Source organism: Entamoeba invadens, assembly GCF_000330505.1.
Source record: "Entamoeba invadens IP1 unplaced genomic scaffold scaff_1105074726601, whole genome shotgun sequence".
Lineage (NCBI taxonomy): Eukaryota > Evosea > Mastigamoebida > Endamoebidae > Entamoeba > Entamoeba invadens.
In genome coordinates, this window is record NW_004440305.1 from 16,501 (window position 1) to 19,620 (window position 3,120).

At 28.3% G+C, this 3,120-nt stretch overlaps 1 protein-coding gene across 1 annotated transcript; it reads right to left on the reverse strand.

Moving 5' to 3' along the window:
- Positions 1–1,764: 1,764 nt before the first annotated feature.
- On the reverse strand, positions 1,765–3,105 carry EIN_293530 (hypothetical protein; the record flags this gene model as incomplete). Its single annotated transcript, XM_004256097.1, has 2 exons — positions 1,765–2,035; positions 2,255–3,105. 2 exons carry the CDS (start codon positions 3,103–3,105, stop codon positions 1,765–1,767), a joined length of 1,122 nt encoding a protein of 373 aa, XP_004256145.1.
- Between the last annotated feature and the right edge of the window lie 15 nt (positions 3,106–3,120).

The window sequence follows — 3,120 nt, forward strand, 5'->3', positions numbered from 1 at the left end:
GAAGTATCCAACTTTACATTCGGGTACATCCTAAAGTTAGTGTGACAACCAGAAGTTCTCACAATTTTCATCGCAAGTTAGACAAGTTCCATTTGATGAAAGAATTCCTGACTTACAAGACAAACAGTTTGAAAAAGAGCCTGAGCATGTGAGACAGTTGGAGTCGCAAGTTTTACAAATACCATTTTCCGAATAAAATCCATCAACACATGAATCACATTTTGTTGTATTTGAAATGCAATGCCCAGCATTGCAATTATCACAAAAAATACACTGGTAGTTCCATAAATACTTTGAACCCAATTCACAAGACGTACATATCGTCGAATTGTCTTTGCAAGTTTGACATGTTGAAGAACATTGAAAACACGTGTAAGATGTTAAATAATACCCATCAATACATGAATAACACTGATCAATTGTAAGTCCAAAGCAGTCGGAGCATATACTCGTGCACTTCAAACAATCTTTCTTTTCTAAATAATATCCCTTAATACATGTGTTGCATTCTCCATTGTATCCAGAGACACAGAGTGCATTTTCAAACTTTACACACCCACCATTATTTGAGTAAGACCCATCTTCACAGACATAACATTTTAAAGAGTTTTCACAAATTTTACAATTTGTTGAACATGGCTGACATGTTTGATTATATTCCCCATAATTATCATCAAGATATTTCCCAATTTTACACCGAGTACAATTTGTTCTTTCGGGACCATTACACTCGTAACATTCATCGTGACATTTGTTACATACATTGTTAGATAGATAATAATTTGGTCAGGGTCGGCTAAACGATCATGTTATAGAAAAAAAACTTAAAAAACAATAAAATGGTAAATAACATTATCATTTTTGAAAAACAAAAAGAAAATGACAAAACATGATTTTTTATACCAAAAGATAAAATGAAAAATATAAAACGATAATTTATATTGAACACCAAATTATTTTCAAATTATTTTAAAATACAACAACAAACATATATATTTGTGTTGATATAAGTGTACATTAAAACCTTTCAATTGTAAATTATACATGTAAATATAATTTATTTAAAGTTGCTTTAATATTTGTATTTTTTTATTCCGGTGATAATTATTATTTTGACTGATTATTATCGTATTATGAATAAACGTTTTTAAGAAGATATTTAACTAAAGATAAGTTTTACTGTTTCGAAAGTAATGTGGTTTACTCCATTCGAAAAAAAATACATTGTTTGTTTTATATTATTGCAAAAGATAATAAAATTACTTCTATTTGATTGTTTAATTTATACTTTAAATTAAAAAGGACATGAATAAACTATTCAAAACCTCTGTTAAACTGACAAATATACATATATATACATTAACAATTAATAATAATGTGTATGTTGAAAAGGTATATTAATTGATTAAATAAAAATTTTGAGTTGAAATCACTAAAATGATTTCTAATAATTATTATTTTTATTTGTAAGTATTTTCTGTGTATACAACAATTATAATGAGTGAATATTGTTATTTAATTTCAAAAACTTTGCATTCTATAATTTCACATGCTTTTTACTGTTCAATTGTTGTTCTTTAAAACCGGATTATAACACATTGTAATGATGATTTATACAATACAAAAATTTTGTTTAAATCGTTAACTATAGTTTTATCAATTTTTAAAAACATTTTAACTCTAAAAAACTTTTTAAGTTTTTTGTTGACAACATGCTAAAACTTAAAATGAACTGACACGTATTAGAGATTGCCACGAAGTTGTTTAAAAACTGGATCTTGGCCGACCCTGATTTGGTTCACATGTTAAACACGTTGAACCTTTACAATTAAAGCAATTTAAAGGACATTGAAGACAAGACCCATTAGTTAAATAAAAACAGTTATTACATTTATCACAATTGTTTGTATAATTACCACTACAACTGATACAATTTAAATCACACAAGAGACAATATCCATTTATATAATTGAAACCATCAATACATGCCAAGCAATTATTTTCAGCAGTTCCATTACAACCATTACAATTTGGACTGCATTGGAGACAATACCCGTTTGAGTAATAATAATTGGGTTTACATGTTAAACAATTTCCAGGCCCACTCGAACTACATGTTTCACACTAATAATCACATTTTAAACAAGACCCGTTTGAATACACGTAATAATAATAAATACAAGATAAACAATTGTTGGAATTTGGTCCATTACATGTACTACATGAAGAGTCACACTTTTTACAATAACCAGACTATAAATAATAATTACTATAACACATAATACAATTGTTTTCCAATGAACCATCACAAGCATTACATGTAAGATCACATTGAAGACAATATCCATTACTTAAATAATAAGAAGATTTGCATGTTGTACAATTATTAGGTCTGGTGCCATCACAGGTCGAACAAGATGAATCACATTTCAAACATAATCCGTTGTCTAAATAATAAGAAGACTTACAATATGAACATTTGTTTGGTTCAGTTCCATCACAATAATCACACGATAGACCACATTTCAGACATGTGTTTACAGACTGATAATAAGAATTTTGACACGATGTACAGTTGGTAGAAGATCCAAAACAGGTCATACATTCAGAAGAACATTTTAAACACGTGTTATTTCCTTGTAAATAGTACCCGATACGACAACTGTAACATTCTGTATTTGATCCACCATAACATGTTTGACACCAATTGTGACAACTTAAACAGTTGCTCAAACCATACTTGAAAAATCCACTATTACATGTAAGACAATCATCGGATGTCCCATTAAAACACGTCGAGCACTGATATGAACAAATCAAACACTTTGTATTTTGAGTAAAGTAATATCCGTTTATACAAGATGAACATCCATAAGAAGTATCATTAAAACATGTTTTGCATGAAGAAAAACAAGTATAACATGAATAGTTTGATAAATAAAACCCAGAAATACACGACACACAAGAAGTTGTATTGACACACTGTTTACAATATGAACATGACGTTTTAATAATTTCTTTTTTGATTGAAACAGTTTTATAATGATGTTCAACCAATGTAAACTTATCAAATAGTTGGGAAAATATGTAGGTATCATTATTCATATCAAAATTTAAATT